The 15,362-nt window shown below is 34.8% G+C and overlaps 1 protein-coding gene across 11 annotated transcripts in view; it reads right to left on the bottom strand.

Moving 5' to 3' along the window:
* The window catches only part of gtf3c2 (general transcription factor IIIC, polypeptide 2, beta), a 43,381-nt gene extending 28,525 nt beyond the window's left edge, over positions 1-14,856 (bottom strand). For 2 of the 11 annotated variants that reach the window (XR_015517808.1, XM_087297444.1), the window contains exons 1-10: positions 14,694-14,856; positions 13,206-13,408; positions 12,540-12,759; positions 10,320-10,617; positions 10,152-10,228; positions 9,987-10,064; positions 9,800-9,898; positions 4,944-5,171; positions 4,748-4,859; positions 2,511-2,622 (exon numbers count right to left, since the gene is read on the bottom strand). Coding sequence is in view for 10 of the 11 variants with exons in the window: in XM_087297444.1 (XP_087153570.1) it covers positions 2,511-2,622; positions 4,748-4,859; positions 4,944-5,171; positions 9,800-9,898; positions 9,987-10,064; positions 10,152-10,228; positions 10,320-10,617; positions 12,540-12,759; positions 13,206-13,368 (1,387 nt within the window). In the remaining variant the exon portion in view is untranslated. 11 annotated transcript variants of the gene reach the window in all.
* Positions 14,857-15,362: the final 506 nt, after the last annotated feature.

Raw genomic sequence — 15,362 nt, 5'->3', positions numbered from 1 at the left:
TATTAAATCGGTAAATTAAAATTTAATATTTAAATATATATTGTACATAAATACACAAAATGACATAAACAAACTATTTTTTTTAAATGAAAGCATTTTTTGCAAGTTTTAATGGTGGATTTCAGTGTTTTGGTATTTTTTAAATACCGTTTTACACATCATACTGCATGAGTTAAGTATTACCACAGGTGCTTTGTTTTATTACTTCAACCCACGAAGCACATCCTGGTGGCAAACATGCGGATAAGATATTTTGATTTTCCTCTTTGTGGTTTTTATTGGAGTACCAGACAAGGCCTATTTTGGTCACTCGAACTTTATCATGATCAGTTATTTGGGAACGGATCTCAGTCAACTTGACAACACCATGACTCCTGCTACAAATGTGATGCAAACACTTCGCTCTCTACAGGTACCCAAGGTACTGTCATCAGGGCTCTCTCCGGAATCGAACCAGCGACCTTGCTGTGAGGCAATAGTGCTACCCCCTGCACCACTATGATACCCAATAAGAACATTATTAACATATCAGTATTACAGTGTCAAAAAAAATTGACCTTACTAAACTAGTATATTTATTTAAATATACATATTTATTTAATTCTAAATTTTTAAATAAATATTATATATAAAATATATAGAAAACAATATAAAAGTACAAGTAATATGCTAACAAAAACATTATGAGCAATTGTGTATTATAGTATCATAAACAGTGCAAAAATCTGCTTTACTGTCCTCCTGAAGGCGAGTAAATTAACAAATTTAATTATACATTTATTCTTGATGAACTACCTCTATAATGATCTCCTTTTAACTGGGTTTAAACCTGCAGTTTTCAATCTGGACCCTTGATCTTCAACCAATAGACTACATCACTCACTGTATAAATATATGATACACTCTTGAGCTATGATGGATTGTTTGGCTGTATCAATCAATCCAATTATGAAGTGCATTCATCATGTTAACCCAAGGCTGACATCTGGATACAGTGAGTAAACACAGTATTTCCAGATCAATGCTACAAGCAAATTTAACATACTCTAATTCTGTAACATCAGTTGCAGGACTTCTTCACCCTTTTACATTTAGTGGTAATACACCAATGCTTTTAAATGATCATAGGAAAAATGTTTTTTTTTTTTGTTTGCAGGATGGTCAATAGCTCATAAAATAGACTCTGCCAGGAGAAGAGATGAGTATAACTGTAGATAAGCGACATTTCACTGCTGTGAAAAGGGAGGCACTAATCAAACGGCTGAAGGCAGTGAAACTCATATAAGCACCAGACCCTCCCTCCTTTTTTCTGGCTCTCTTAGTGTGACTGTGATGAATGAGAAGCCCTGAGAGGGTAATCTTTTGCAAACACACACACACACACACACACACACACACACACACATACACACACACACACACACAAATGGTTTAGATAATGTGTGTTTAAGAGAATAAAAGAAAAAGAGGGAATCAGGGAATGATGCTGCGGATGGCAGGTCATCAGTCTGTTCCCAACATTCCCTGAGGAGGAGACATTTTGAGCTCCCACGAGACAATCACCTGACGCTGGCCATTTTATCAGTGCATGTGGCCATAAGATGTGCGATGAAATCAAATTCAATCCTGTGATCCACATTTAAGTGCGTGAATAGATTATGGTTTGTGAATTATTACTTTTAAAAGAGAGATTGTTATTATTAATATTTTTAAAAATGAATAAATGCGCAGAAAAAAAACTGTAAATAAATAAAATGTACTAAACAAATAAATATTTATTCAGTTTGTTCTTTGTTCAAATATGTTTGTAAAAATTAGGCACATACATTACAGAACATGGATTAGTGTTTGTTTAGTGATAATGGACCGTTCTAAAAGCTTGGTGCTCTTCTGTATTGTGCTGCCCTCTTCTGGAAGGACCAACACATTGCACATTTATTCACTGGGTGTTTCTAAATCAAGGAGGTTAGTCTGGATTAACACATCTAAACAAGCTAGTCATACTTTTGTTCACCCGAAAACTGTTGAGTAAAGTACTATTTTTGCTTTATATGCACACAATGTATTGCTTGAAAATATTTAGACTGTACCACAGACGGCACATGGTCCATTTTTAAGGATATTTTTGGGTATTTTTAAGAGTAGGGAACCTTTCTGTCTATGAAGAATTAGACCTGAAAATATCTTAATTCATGTTCTATAGACAAACAAAGGTCCCAGGGGTTTGGAATGACATGAGGGCGAGTAATTAATAATCGAATTTTCATTTTTGGGTGAACCAACCCTTTAAGATCACTTCAAAAATGACAGATAAAAGCTATATTAAAAACATGTTCTTAAAAATATACATCTATAAAAATACAGTTTTATGAGTAAAAAATAAAAATAATAAACACATTCTCAAAGAGAGAGTGAAAAATAATAAAACATAAAGTGGCTGTGAAGTGTAATGTGACCTGAAGGACAATGATTCCATTATAGAAATACAGAGCATTTTTCCGTTCGCTTACCTTTACTTTGATAGTGTTTTTCAAGGGCTTCTGGGTGCGGAAGACTGTAGACACCGATCGTTCCGTTAGCAAAGGTTGCAGCTAGAACACCTAATCTAGGCATCTGTGGAGCCTGAAAAAACAAAACACTGTTAAACATTTGTAGATTTTCCTATAATTTTATGTAAGAATTCAACTAAATATTCTTACAATTGTTAAAAAAACACAAGTATCCACCTTTTACAATGCCCCATGATGAGGAAAACTGTACAGTTTTTTTTTAACAGAGTACAATATGGTGGTATTATTCTTGCAAAAATGGTATTATTATTGAAATCAACAACTTCTTTCAGCAGACTACGACATTCACATTTAAGCCAGTAGCAGATGCTTTTATCCAAAGTAACTCAAACCGTAAGCACACACCCACAGCAATTAACTGCGCGGGGAGCAATTGCAGGTTAGGTGCTTAGCTTAAGGGACTCACCTCAACCATGGAACTGAGGAAGGACGAGAGTGCTCGTTAGTCACTCTCACCACAAAAAACCCTACCAGTGCCAGGACTCAAACCTACAACCCTTGGATCACAAGTACATCTCTCTAACCACTGTGCTACAGCTGACCCAAAAAAATAACCCTTAAGATGTTCAGAATATTAAAGTACTATAGTGAATATAAAAAAAAAAAAAAGTCAAATCTTTTCACTAATTATACGAACTATTTGCACTCACCGGCCACTTTATTAGGTACACCTTACTTGTACTGTGTTGGACTTACTTTTGCCTTCAGAACGGCCTTAATCCTTTATGCCATAGATTTAACAAGCTACTGGAAATATTCCTCAGAGATTTTGGTCCATATTGACATGATAGCATCATGCAGTTGCTGCAGACTTGTTGGCTACACATCCATGATGTGAATCTCCCAGTCCACCGCATCCCAAAGGTGCTCTATCTGATTGAGTTCTGGTGACTGTGGAGGCCATTTGAGTACAGTGAAGTCAAAGTCACTTAAATCATCTTTCTTCTAGGGATGGCTGACGTGAAACAGACGTTTCGACACGGTGTCGAGATCCCAAAGCGCAAGTGTTTCGAAATTGCACCGAAGCAACACCTGGTCACATGACTAAAGCAATTCAAAGCATGGATCATTACAAAAGCGTTTCGAGACCTAATGAATCTGCGTTTGACTGACAGGGTCAGAAACTAATTCAGCCTCATATAGCCTAGTGGACCATGCGTGTGCATGTTGTTACTGTGCTTTAATTGTTTTTTGGGTTTGAATCCCAGGTTTTATGGTGTAGTCTAGATAGAATACAGCTGCGGATATGCCATCAATATAGCATCGTAACACTGTAAAAAAAATAATTAATATTTTTACAGTACTGTGATGGTTGAGGTTTAGGGTTTGGGTAGACGTTAATAAAATACAATAAATGGGAAATTTAATGAATAATATAAATGATTCTTGTTAACTTCAGGCCACAGCCGTGTGGTTCAATGTCTGATGAACAACCCTGTTTTATGTTTCATTTGGATGTCAGACCAATGTTGAAACCAAACGATACAAGAACAAAGCATTTCAAACTGATATTAAGCGTTTAAAAATAGCTGTGTCACCCTGAATTCGAACCCACTATCCCTGCATGCTAGCCAGTATATCTCACCGCTCCACTATATCACTTAAAGGTTTAACTCTACAATGTGGGGTTTAATACCTCAATTTGCTCAACTTGTTCTTTTCTGAAGCTGTTCCAATGCAATATATAAGAAAGTACCACTAGGTGTCACTGTAGAGACGGGTTTCGAAACATTTCGAAGCTTTGACACATTTGCTTCGACTGTTTCAGTGTTTCATGAAGCCTCTCTTTGCCCACCACTACTTTCTTCCCCATTCTGATGCTTGGTTTGAACTGCAGCAGATCATCTTGACCATGTCTATATGCCTAAATGCATTGAGTTGCTGCCATGTGATTGGCTGATTAAAAGTTTGCGATAATGAGCAGTTGGACAGGTGTACCTAATAAAGTTACAGGTGAGTATATATCATAATCTTATTTTAGCAAAATAAGTAGATTCTGTTCCTTTGAATGAAAGTTCCCCAAACAAATGCAACTCATAATTTAAAATATAGCAGACCCATTGTTATAAAGGTGGATAATCTGAATATATTCTTGATCCAGAAAATTTTTTTACCAATTAATTATTTGGGACACTTTATGTATTTGTCTAATGGCATTTCTGTCCAATGTCTAATACCTTTCTGCTGGTAGAAGGCAGTTCCCATGCTCCAGCAGGACACCACTTGATATTCCAGATGTATCCGTCATCTATCGCCAGAGCATATGCTAGATGAGGAGTAGTTGAGGGCCTGAAGCGACAGGAAAAAAATGTTATGCTAAAGCCCAACACAGCACAAACATTTAGTTTGAAAATAAAATCACATTGAGGTCACCTTTCTTTGCACTGGAGGTCTCCTAGGTCCCACAGCTGCAGTAAGGCAGGACCCGAGTACAGCTTGGTGATTTGGTGTGTGTCGTCCATGCCTTTATGGCAGTAGATGGCAGCATATTGTTTTTTCTCTGCCCCGTCTGGACACGGGCACCATTCCATGGCCCGAACAGGACCTCCCACAAAGAACAGAGAGTCCCATCGCTCAGGATGATGTGGCAATGATTCAAACCTGCAGATCAATGATTCAAACCTGCAGATCAGTAAATATTTGAAGAAGAATCAATACAGTAGCACAAACTATTTCTACATTCATAATAATAAGGAGAAGAAGAAGAAATATTTTTGAGCACGAAATTCTATTAGAAGGATTTCAGAAGGATCAAGTGAAAGCATATATATAGTAGCAGCTAGTTTTTGGGGGACTGGAAACGATACAAAAGATAATGTCAAAATTAATTGTTTCCTCGATGCACTGTAATGCAGATGGGACAATTTAGTATCGGTTCATTAATAAATAATCAACAGTTATTATGTACTGATGTTGTTTATCTCATATAAGGGCTTCTCGATTTTAGGAAAAAAATCATAATCACGATTATTTTGGTAATAACTGAAATCACTGTTATTCAAAATGATTATCAGTTGAAGTCAAAATTATTCGCCCTTCAGTGATTTTTTTTTATATATATATAAATATTTCCTAAATGATTTTTAACAGAGCAAGGAACAGTATTTCCTTTATCATGTTTTTCTTCTGGAGAAAGGCTTATTTGTTATATTTTGGCTAGAATAAAAGCTATTTTAAGGTCAATATTATTAGCCCACTTAAGCAAGAAATATTTTTGATTGAAGAAGAAACTGTTATACAATGACTTGAAAAATATCAAGTAAAACATTATGTACTGTCTTCATAGCAAAGATAAACGAAATTACAAATGGGTTATCAAAGCTATTATCTTCAGAAACGTGTTGAAAAAAAGCTTCTTTCCATTAAACAGAAATTGGTGGAAAATGGGTCGCTAATAATTCAGGAGGGCTAATAATTCTAACTTTAACTGCATATATACAGTTATTTTCCTCTCTGCAAAGGAAGGGGAAATAAAAACAATAGAATAAAAATATGAAACCAACTGTGCTTTAAGCATCTTTACTGTCAGAAAAACACTTTAGCTACAAAAGTCCTTTAGTCAGAAGCAGTGAGGGATTTTCTCCTTTTATTGTTTAATTAATAATAATGAAAACAGGCGGCAGCAGGAATATTGCGCGCTTTCACTTTAATAGTTTCTCTTTCACTTGTCTTTTAATTCTCAACTCGTTTGTTTATTACACAAATGAGGGTTATAATGAATAATCTCTAAACACCGTGTTTTGACACCTATTTGACCATTAAAGCGCTTGCGTTAAGACGACTTTAAATGTGTCTGCTCTGCTCGTCTCAGTGTGCGAATGAGACAGAATGCTGACCGCATGCTTTTTTGTGTGTGCCGCAAACACACACACACAGAAGCATGTGGTCTCATTTGCACTTTTATATAAACATCTATGCGCATCCCGTGCTGCAAATGTTACATTACAGTACATGCTTTGTCATTTTCATGTGAAGCTGAGTATTGCAGAGCAACAAATGTGTACAACTAGAAAGGGGGCGGTATATGATGCAATAATTGTTCAGTCTCGATTAATGCTTTTTCATAATCGTTAGAAGCCGAAATCGAAGCCGGATTTTCCATTAATTGTAGAGCCCTCTCTCATATGCGATATGTTGTGGTAGTATACTATTCGAACGAGGCAAGGGTGAGTAATTAAAATGCTCCAACTACATACAAAGCAAACAACTGTACAAAATTCACTGCATGCGAGTTTGCTGGACAGTCTTTCACTGACACTGAAGTACAGCAGGACCAGGAGACATCATTTCACTGCTAGGGTGAAAATGAGAGCTCTCACTCACTTTGGACCTTTAAACTGCTGGCAAGTTTGTAAGGTAAATTTTCCTCTCCTCTAATGCTATTTAAGTGATACTTGTGGAACCTGACAATTCTTTACTATCGCGGTGGGAAATCACCAACAACCACCGGTGTTACGGTTGGGTCAATCATGCTGTAAAATAATCTGTAATCGTAGTGTACTCAAAAGTGAAAATTATTTCTGTCACTAACAATCCCGTCATTCCAACTTTCTAAACACAAATTAAATATTTATATATATATTTATATATATATATATATATATATATATATATATATATATATATATATATATATATATATATATATATATATATATATATATATATATATATATATAAATATATAATATGAAAAAGCAATTAAATTATGCAATTATTAGCAATTAAATTAATTAAAGCAATAGTCCAGAGATCTGGTCCCCACGTCAGGTCAGGGAGCCTTTATAAATGCGCACGCGGTGGCAGAGGCGCACTCTAAACTCACACTGGACTACTGGACTAGTGGATGACATGAAGGCGAGCCGCCTAATTAATTTCATGTTTTGATAAACTAATTCTTTAAATACAAATCTAAAGGCAAAAAACACAAAAGAAATGTGCCGTTAAATAAATTTTACTGTCATTTTTACATTCGTTTTTAGTTAGGGATTAATATTATAGTAGCCTTATACAAATGTTTAGTTGGACACTGCACAGTGCCACATTAGTCTACACTATAATTAATATTATCATTTATCATATTCATTATAAGGGAAATGCAGTGGCGCAGTAGGTAGTGCTGTCACCTCACAGCAAGAAGGTCGTGAGTTCGAGGCTCGGCTCGGTCAGTTTGCATTTCTGTGTGGAGTTTGCATGTTCTCCTCACTTTTGCGTAGGTTTCCTCTGGGTGCTCTGGTTTCCCCCTACAGTCCAAAGACATGTGGTACAGGTGAATTGGGTAGGCTAAATTGTTCATAGTGTATGAGTGTGTATGGATGTTTTCCAAAGATGGGTTGCAGCTGGAAGGGCATCTGCTGTGTAAAACATATGCTAGATAAGTTGGCGGTTCATTCCGCTGTGGCGACCCCAAATTAATAAAGGGACTAGGCCAAAAAAAAAAAAAACATCTATGAATATTCATTATTATTAATATGATCAAAACTCATTTTTAAGTAAAGTTTACCGTGTTATAAATGAAATAGATATAGTGTGTGAGTAAGTGCATTTGTCATATCAGATCAGATCAACCTCTCACATGCGCTGCAGGTAGGCTAAATGATTTTCTAAAAAAATGCAATTTAGGCTATACTGCTATTTTCTCATGCAAAATTAAATACCAGAAAATATATCGTAGGCTTATTTTAACAGCTAAAATACAATTAGCATATCAATATATTTTGACTTGTAAGCTCATGGCCCTAAATTGAAAATGTAAACTGAAAACAAGTTATTAAAATAGGCTAAATAAATGAATAAAATGACGGGTAGGCCTAATAGTTCAGGCCTATGGTGGCATTTTTGACAAATGCCAACTGACCCAGCCAGAGCTTGAACCAGCAACCTTAAACAGCGCTACCCACTGCGCCACCATGTCACCCCCATCTACATTTGTTTATTTGCTATAAATGCTCATGTTGTCTTCTGTAATTGTATTTGAGTTTTGTTTGATATATTCAAAATGAGTGTTTTCTTTGAGCAGGTAAATTAAAGGTACAGTTCATATATCCAATTGCTTGCATTAAATGATAAAATTTAAATACAAATAATATGGTAGCAGAAATAGTAAAAGTGTCGTTGTAGCAGTAATAATCGTTGTTGATGAAGTAGTACCAGTAGTAGATGTCGTTGATGTAGATGTTGTTGTAGCAGTGATTGCGGTGGTAGTAGTAGTAGTAGTAGTAGATGTTGTTGTATTAGTTGTAGCAGACGCTGTATGAGTATCAGTAGTGGTAGTCATTGTTGTAGTAATGTCAGTATTAGTAGACATTATAGTAGTAATAGTTCTGGTTGTGACTGTAGTAGCAGCAATAGTAGTTATAATATAAGTAACTTTCTGTAGTAGTTGTTGGTGTAGCACTTGTGATTTATTATCATTGTCGTTTATTATTACTGTTGTCCTTTCTTTCTTTTACTGTCATTATTACTACCATACATTACTAAGCATTGTTGTTACTCCCTAACTCTGACTGGTTTCTATTTTTTATCTGTTTTACTTGTATCTGCGATACTTGCTTCATTTATTGGCTGATATTGTTCCTAATGTATGTAATCTGATTTTTCCACCAAGTTACCTTTACATGGACACACACACACACACACACACACACACACACACACACACACACACAGACACAGACACACACCTAACAGTTCCTGACTATATTGTTTTTGTTTTGTTTTTTATTGTTATTTTGTTATGGTTTTTTGTTGATGTTTTTGTTGATGTTTTGTATTTGTATGATCCCAATTTATGTACCTTTTTGCATATTCTAATAAAAAAAAAAAATACAAATAATATAGTGTGATAAAAAAAATTATTCAAGAATGCTTGTGCTGTGAAGAAAAAAAAAATTGGGGATGGAAAGCATCATCAAGTCACTGAGATATCGAATTGAATCGATGACATGATAACTGTAACCAAACTGAACTGTGAGACCAGTGTAGGTTTACACCTCTAAAAAAATATTTTGCAGATTTGATCTACATTTGAACAAAACTTTAAGTCAGAATTTGCCAGGGGTACGTATAAATAATTTTAGACTTGACTGTATATGTACATTTTTAACATTTTTACTCTCTGTACTCTGTGTTTTTTTGCATCAAAAAGGAAAATAATAAACTGTGCCTTTAGTTTTCAGCTCTGTTGGTGTTGATGAAAACAAATTCATTTTATACAAGTTATGTCTTACCTTTTCACTGTCTGCAGTTGAATTGGTTGGTTGATTTTTTCTCGTGTAAAGGTAAAAGAAGCAGATTCCTTCTCCTGGGGTAAATATTTCTCAGCCTCACTGGCAATCAACACAAATAAGAATTTTTTTTAATTAAACATGACCTGTTTCAATGGATACTATGTGGTATTTAGATAGAAACTCATACCTGTTAGATAGAAAATGCCAATCTCTAGCAGAAGGAATCCACTCTGGAAACACCCATGGGGAGAAGTTTTCGTCCCGGCTAGAAAAAAGCATTTGGCGAAAGATGACACAAGTAATACAGACAAGATGAACTGCTAATTACATCTGGAAAAAATTAAGAGCTTACAATTTTTTGTGCCTACTGAAAGAGTTCCAGACAGGTTCCATGACATTGTTAGCCAAGCCATTTGGAAGCAAACATTGCTGTCAAGCAAAATGAAAGTATAAAATTAGACCACACATATATGGGCATCTCCTCCAAAGGTGTAAAAGATTCAGGAGTATCCAAACTCACATAACTTCCTCTGGGTTGTTTGCCTCGGCGAGGCATGGTCAAACTGATGTCTGGCTCTGAAGGCTCTGAATCCTCTTCATCGCTCTCTGCCTCTTCATCATCCTTTTCTGGGGCAAAATCCTCATCACCATCAAAGTCACTGTCAGAATCTGGAGCTTTCCTTTTCACTCCCCTTGACCTTGCTGGTTTCTTTTTTTGGGAAGTGACAATGGCTTCTCCAGAATTGGGCCTAGCTGGTGTTGAGGATTCTGATGGAGTACCAATATCCTTGGCAAGGCTGTGAAGATAATCTAAAGCGCTAATCAAAACAAAGAGAGAATTTTGAGCTTATTGTCATATCTGCTTCCCTGACTATTTCATGGCAAAAACAGATCAAATTTACAAACATTTTATAAATAAAACCTTTTTTAAATAATAACCAATAATGCATAAAATAAAATACAATTCTAAAACAAAATCTACCATTTTTGAAAGTTTACATTTTAAAAAAATAATTCCTTCAAAGTCTCCCCAGATGAATAAATAAGAAAATAACAAAACAGCCGTCTAACCCAAGTATCCTAAATTACCTAAATTGCTGCATTAAGTATTAAGTGGGAGGAACTTGCACCACAAGTAGGCCAGGTTTAGAGGGTGTAGGTGGAGTACACATTAATAAAACACATCAGGTTAAATTGATGTTGGGTTTAGGGTTGGGGCAGGTGTAGACATTCATAAAACCAAACAGGTTACTGTGAGGCTGGGTATAGGGTTGAAGTAGGTGTAGACATTCATAAAGTACAATATTGGACTCGGTGTCATGTACAAGACATTAAATAAATAAAAACTCCAGGTTTGTACAGCCCACTTGGAGCTTAAGTCCCAACCACTTTGAGCTGGCTCCTACCCTTCTCCCTTCTCGTCTGACTACTAATCTAGAAAAACTAAAATACAATACATTAAATATATAAAAATTCACTTTTTACTAAAAAAAAAAAAAAAAAAAAAAATTCACTAAATTAAATATCATCCATCATTGCAAAATTAGCAGGTGATTAGGACAAAACAGTTCATAAAGAAAACACTTTAAATTTTGCTGCACTGATAAAATCTTAAAGTAAACATTCAAGGCACAATCATTTTCTCCATTTAAACTACAGATTAGTTCTGCACAATATATCGTTTTGGCATCATCGCAATGTGCGAATATGCAATAACTAAAATTGCAGATTCTGCGATTTTGACTAAATATCAATAAAAATAAGTTTAACCCTACTGCGATGAACAAATACATTTTTACGACATGTGACTATACAATCTCAAGCTAATTTAAACTATTTGTGCATAAGTTATCAAATTTGTAGCTTTAACAAAGATTAATTGTATTTTTTTAATTGCAATGAAGACTAAACAGCGTTTTACATTTGATTGCTTTGATATTTTACATTTGAACTCAATACTGTTCAAATATCCAGAAAACCATAAAGCACTTTCATTTGTTTATTTGTGTTATTGTATTAATTTATGCTTGTAATTTATTAATGTGAAATTATGAATTCTTTCCTTACAGAATTGTATAAATCATGCAATCAATGAAATTGCATTAAAATCGCAATATAAAACCGCATAACATATAACTATTGCAATGTCAGTTTTCTCCAATATCATGCAACCCTATTACAAATAATAAGCAAGCAAAGTGTAGGTTTTTCTCTGTTTGCAGAAAAAAAATGTTGCAAATTTTAGTTTGTTACATTTACTTCCGTCTATTTTCATCTATTTTTTTCAGATGCATGATGAATAGCACAGTGGTAAAACTGCTGCCTATCATGTGGAATAACCAAGTTCAAGACCAGCTCAGAGCACTTTATCTGACCAATTTACTTTCTAAAGCAGGATCAACTTAATTTAGCAATGCACTGCTGTCCAGGAGGCATTATAAAATCTCCTAAATATTTTACTAATGCCTAAAATGTGTATGTTTAAATATTAGAAACACCCTAATATGGAAGTATGAAATGTAATTTTATATTCATAGATTTATATTTTAAACTTTATGTTTGGAATCCAGCATACAGGCAGATGAATACAGTATGCAAGCAAATACAGAGGATAACAGATTTTAATTCAAAAATATAAAAAAATAAATAAATGAATTGGCCAATAATTTATTTTCTTATGTTAATAGCATGTATCATGTCGTATGGATTTAGGAAAACTTTATAAAACTGGAAAGCATACACTTTAGCAGCTCTCCGCTTGGGTCGACCGCTAGATACGAGTTCAGAAGTATCAGTAAGAGCTGAAACATCTTGTTGTGGTGTAGTCTGAGGAATGATCTCCTTTTTTCTTCTCTTAGCAGGGGTCTTTGCTTTCAGTTCTTCATTCTTTTTGGTTTGCTCAACATTAAATGAGTTCTCCTGGTCCACACCTGAAGAAACCTGGGAGCAAGGTGCCTGTTCTAAATACAACAACAACAACAGTCTTAATAAACACTGTGGAAATTAGATCTCACTATTAAAAACAAACAAAAAAAAAGTTTAATCTGAGACTGAGGATATGCATAAGACTGATGTGCAACTACAAAGCAAAAACATAAATACTGTCAAATACTGTATCATTTTGCCAGATTTGTAAAACTAAAACTATGAAAATGTTTTTTCTTGCTTTATAAAAAACCAAAAGCTCACTAAAATAACAGTTCGAGTTGGCTACTAGCAACTACCCTAGGTTTTTATAAGCTAGTTGCTACTATATTACAAACCATAAAAGACATTTTGGGAAAAAATACTATGAAAAATAAAACAAGTATGGTAAATATAAACACAAACTTAAAATATTAATTAAATTTGAAACGAAAACAATATCTGAAGGAAACTAGAAATGGCCGCTTCTTTGGCCTCTTACCAGACAGTTGTGTGTCTGCCTTTATTTTCTTAGGCTTCGAATCCTCACTCTCTTCTTTACCCTCATGGTTGAAATGTCCTGGTCGGTCATCTGTGTCTTTTTCACATGGCAAACCCATTTTTTCACCCATCAGTTTGCCCAAATTCAGGGCACCAGCTGCCATTAAAACACCAGTTCTTTCACAGAATTGATCCCAGCACTGCCTAAAAGAAATGTTTTTGAAAGTGCTGATTTTAGGCAAATACCAAGATATAACGGTTATACATAACACCCCACAAATAAATAGCGTTTATTACATCACGCACATTTTTTGATACTTTTATACCAATGTGCTATCAATAAACCCTACTTTCCTTTATTTAAAATAGATCTTAAGCATTACATTAAAACTCTAAAACATTTTAAAACTAAAAACGCAATACAAATATGTGTAATTTTGGAAACTTTTTCACAGATTTTGTAATATATCCCCTGTATAATTTATATCAAATAAGCCTGGTTTCTCTCTAGGTTTTTTTTCCTTCACTTTGATTAGTTTGTTAAGTTTTGTTCCTTGCCACTGGCTTGCTTGGTTTGGGACTTGTGGAGCCTCGCATCGATGGATGTGCTCTTCAATGTTTGGACTTTCAGCAGTTTTCTATGTTAAGCTGTTTTAACACAATCTACATTGTATAAGCGCTATAAAAACATGAACAAAACTGAATATTTCTTTTTTTTGTTTTGTTTATTCCTTTGATGAAAAAGTAAGTACTGTACTCATCTACTTAGTGTAGCATTGTTCTATTTATGCACAAAAACGACAACACTAATGTGATATTTGCATCACACTGAACTGAAGCAGTGACATTTACACTAAAGCGAAACATTTTTAATTTACTAGAACTAACGTTACACTTGCAGTCTACACTACTGCCTGAATGGCTGGAATGCTCCACAGTTTGAAATACTATGTATTTTACTTTATTTTCTTCATCCATGTTGTAAAAAGAAGAAAAAAAGATGAATTGAAGAGAATATTTAAAATGACCAATGAAAAACAATCCACGCATGCGCAAACTAGTCAACATGACAGGAGACTTGCTTACCACACGAACATTTGAGCAAAACAATATAATCATAATAAATATGTGAATCCATTTACACTAAATACATAGATTTGACATTACGTTGTAAAAGAAAATCCTAACCTAACGTTACTTAACATATAACGTTAAAGTTAAACGGTTTAAATATAAGGGTTTTAAACATACATTAATTTCCTTTAAAAGGTCTAAAGTCCAGTTTGGGCTAAAAACTGTTAACTTGTCTCTCAAATAATAAACACTTGTTAATCGTAAAACCACAGGAAAGACATGACCTTTTTCCTCATACTGATGGGTTTTAACAGTGGCTCAATCCGCTCGTTCACTCTTTCCTTCAACCACACAGTTCTGCAGTTCACGCGGGTTCGAATCCACCTGACGATAATTCGACACAATAATCACTCACCTCGGTCAGATGTATTGTGTCTGATCTCGGGTTAAATTAATACTCTTCTGATTGTAGTGCTGATCGAAAATATGCCGCTTTTCCTGTGAAACTCCTCGGCTAAAGCATTTTTGTCACATCAGCGTGGAATCGCCGCCATGTTGTATTACTCTCCTCTGTGACCTCGGTTGCTCGCTACCGCCCCCTATTCTACACTGCCAGCGGAGCGCGCTCTAATCTGTGCGCGTTCCCGCCTCACCGCGAGGTGGTAGCAATGCGATCAAGCATCCTAGATAAAAATGTGCATGCTTCTTGTGTAAATAAGACTTATTCAAAAAATATTTTTTTGGTTTATTAGGGGAGGATGTTAATATTCAATTTGTGTTTAATAATATTCTATAAATTTTACATCCATAAATGCATGTGTTTTTGGTTTTCCAAAAGGAATTTTGGACATACTGTAAATCTTTAAAGTGGTTAAAATCAAAATCATGAAGAAGACCGTTTCGTTTTTTGGAGGGGGAAAAATCATTTGATATAAGACTATGTAGTGTCATTTATTGTTTTCTGTCTGAGCTTGTTTGTCTGTTCTGTTTTATATCTAATTTATATGTATTATTACCTTATTGATTTGGTTCTCTTTTCTGTAAATGTAGATAAAAGTGGTTAGTCAAATTTTGCCTGATTGTA

Source organism: Danio rerio, chromosome 20, assembly GCF_052040795.2.
Source record: "Danio rerio strain M-AB ecotype USA chromosome 20, GRCz13ab, whole genome shotgun sequence".
NCBI classification, from domain to species: domain Eukaryota; kingdom Metazoa; phylum Chordata; class Actinopteri; order Cypriniformes; family Danionidae; genus Danio; species Danio rerio.
The sequence above is the reverse complement of the archived record's forward strand: the minus strand, read 5'-3'. Positions and strand labels throughout refer to the sequence as shown.